Here is a 2,568-nt window from a genome sequence, read left to right as displayed (position 1 = left end):
CGCGCTCGGGTGGCCACGTGTTCCGGAGCTACGACGAGCAGCTGCGACTGGCCATGGAGCTGTCCGCGCAGGAGCAGGAGGAGCGGCGGCGGCGCGCGCGCCAGGAGGAGGAGGAGCTGGAGCGCATCCTGAGGCTGTCGCTGACCGAGCAGTAGCGCCCCCTGCCGGGCCCCTCGCCCACGCCACGCGTGACTCGCCCCGGGCCCGGAGCGAGGCTCGCCCCGGCCCGCGCGCCTGTCGAGCTGCGGCCAGAGACTGGAGCCACCGCCTCGGGGGCGTAGCAGCGCACCAGGAACGATTCGGGGAGGGGTTCGGCACGGGCGCGGGGTACCTCTCCAGGCCAGAGCCCTGGAGGCAGCTGGCGCGGCCCGGTCCCCCTGCTTTGCTGTATCCTGACCCCCAGCACGCTCCCCTGGGCTCAGGTCTGTCCAAGGGCGCAGCCAGGCGGTCCTGAGGGGTGACGAGTCCTTAGAGGAGCATTGTCGCCAGCCCTTGCTCCTTCTCGCCGGTCCTCCTTTCTGTTCAGACTCCACTCCAGGACACTGCCCCTGAAGCCTTTGCATCTCCGCTCTTCTCCCCTGGGGGGCAGCTGAGCTCCCCGCGTGCTGCGTCGCTGCTTTGTCCCAGACACAAACCAGCACGTCAAGGGCCCAGCCCCTCCCCCACCCCGGCATTTCAGCGTCAAGTGCACTTAGCGGGGTGCCCGGCTTCCCCAGCCCCCACACCCGCCCTGGGTCCGGGTGGTCCCAGCTTCTCCTTGGGCAGCCAGAAGTTGGAGTCCCATCCCCAAGGCACGTTTTTTGGTGATCAGGGAGTGTGTCCAAGGTGGCCCTCTGGCCTGGGCAAGACCTGACTCCCTCATGGTGCCTTGGAGAGTGGGGGGAAGGGGGCATATTGGGCTGGGGATAAGCACTAGGCCCGACTAGACTGGATACAAAGGGGTTGCCCAGGCCCCTGGCACCGCCACCCACCCCTTCCCACCAGCTGCTGCTAGCCCTCCGTGGTCGTGCATCCCACTTGCCCCCACACAGGGGCTGACTCTGAAACCCTTTATCCAATGGTGCTAACCCCCGGCTCTCCCCTGCCCCACCTCACCCACCCAGAGAAGCACAGACCCCGCCAGGGGCAGGGGCCCACTGCACACCCTTGTCCTGGGCCTGTCTGGGATCGGCCTTCCCGACTCGGCCAGTGAGGCTCAGAAGGGACACAAGAAGGAATGGAAGAAAACGACAAAAACTGTTCCTCCTACCCCCTTCCTTGATGCCAGGGGCACCAGACTGATTCTGAGGCACAAATAAAAGAGGCTTCAAACCGGAGGCTTTTCCTACCTGACTTTACTGGGAAGGAATGCCCATGGTGCAGGCTGGGGGTCCTTCTGACCCTCAGTGTGGAGAGGGCACTAGGGTAAGAGGCTGCCTGGTGGTCCTGAGCCCAGGGATGCACTGCAGGTTCCCAGGGAGCCTGGGAGTAGCATTTGCAGGGGCTGGGGGTCTCGCACCCCCTCACCCCCACTCATGCAGGAGGCACAGACTGAGCAATTAGTAAAATGTTTCATTCAGTACGTCTTGTTTTTCTCACAGTCAAGGCCACAGCAGAGGGCTGGGGGCAGTGTGCGTGTAGCGACCCTGCTTCCTCATGCCAGTTCTCCCGAGATTTCTCTGCGGGGGGGGGGGGGCGGGGGAGGGGAGTGACGAGGAAGCCGCCCTCTCATCGGTGGAAAGAAGAGAGCTCTCTACCATGGACCACTGTGGGTGTAGCCTGGGGGTCTGGCTCTGCAACAAACAGATTATGTGTCCGCAGAACTGGGCGACGCCCGTCTGGTTTGCCATTCAGGGTGGTAGAATCCAGTGAGCTGATAAGCGCTGTAATTACCCCCTCCTTCGCCTTCCTCCCCGCCCCTTCGTCCGGGAAGACCTATGGAGTCGACACCCTTTGAGGTCAAGCTCAAGCTTCCCAATATTCCCAAGCATCGCGCTAATACTAAGTACTTTCCCTGCCCTGGGCGGGGGACGGGAGGGCACCACTTCGCGTGCAGCACCACTGCCGAGGCCCCCGGCTACCCTAGGCCTCCCTAGGCCAGCTCCAGCCGCCCCCCGACGAGGCGCGCAGCCCGGCCCCAGCCGGGCAGACGCGGACTCCCCTTCCCAGTCCCGCCCCCGGCCCCAGCCCGGGAAGGCAGGGTCCGGAGTCTCGGACCAGAAGCCGGGGCGCGGCCGAGTGGTGCGCCCCGCCCCGCCCCGCCCGCCTGGCGCGGAGCTTCGCCGGCGCGCGAGCTAGTCCGTGCCGTCCACCAGCTCGCACAGCATATTCTCCAAGGACGTGATGCGCTCCTCCTGGGCCTGCACCCGCTCGCGAAGCGTCTTGATCTCCTCCAGCAGCGTGTCCAGGGTGTGCTGCTGCTGGGGCGGGGGACAGGAGAGGCCTGGTCGAAGAGGGGCGGCAGGGGGATGTAGCTTGGGCCTGGAGAGCCGGGCCGGATCTTACCGACAAGGGGGCGTCGCTGGCCGACTGGCTGCGGCGGGGGCCCGGGGGGGGGCGCGCGTCCAGGATGTTGCGCTTGGTGACGCG

The 2,568-nt window shown here is 66.0% G+C and overlaps 1 protein-coding gene across 1 annotated transcript in view; it reads right to left on the bottom strand.

The window, feature by feature from the left end:
* Positions 1–2,273: 2,273 nt before the first annotated feature.
* Positions 2,274–2,568, bottom strand: part of CORO6 (coronin 6) — a 6,621-nt gene continuing 6,326 nt past the window's right edge. The window contains 2 exon segments of the mRNA XM_021713042.1: positions 2,274–2,399; positions 2,485–2,568. The exon segment at positions 2,485–2,568 is cut by the window's right edge and continues 46 nt beyond it. Of these exon segments, the coding sequence (XP_021568717.1) occupies positions 2,274–2,399; positions 2,485–2,568 (210 nt within the window).

This window comes from Carlito syrichta, unplaced genomic scaffold (genome assembly GCF_000164805.1).
Source record: "Carlito syrichta isolate Samal-C Ts95f unplaced genomic scaffold, Tarsius_syrichta-2.0.1 Scaffold304000, whole genome shotgun sequence".
Lineage (NCBI taxonomy): Eukaryota > Metazoa > Chordata > Mammalia > Primates > Tarsiidae > Carlito > Carlito syrichta.
The sequence above is the reverse complement of the archived record's forward strand: the minus strand, read 5'-3'. Positions and strand labels throughout refer to the sequence as shown.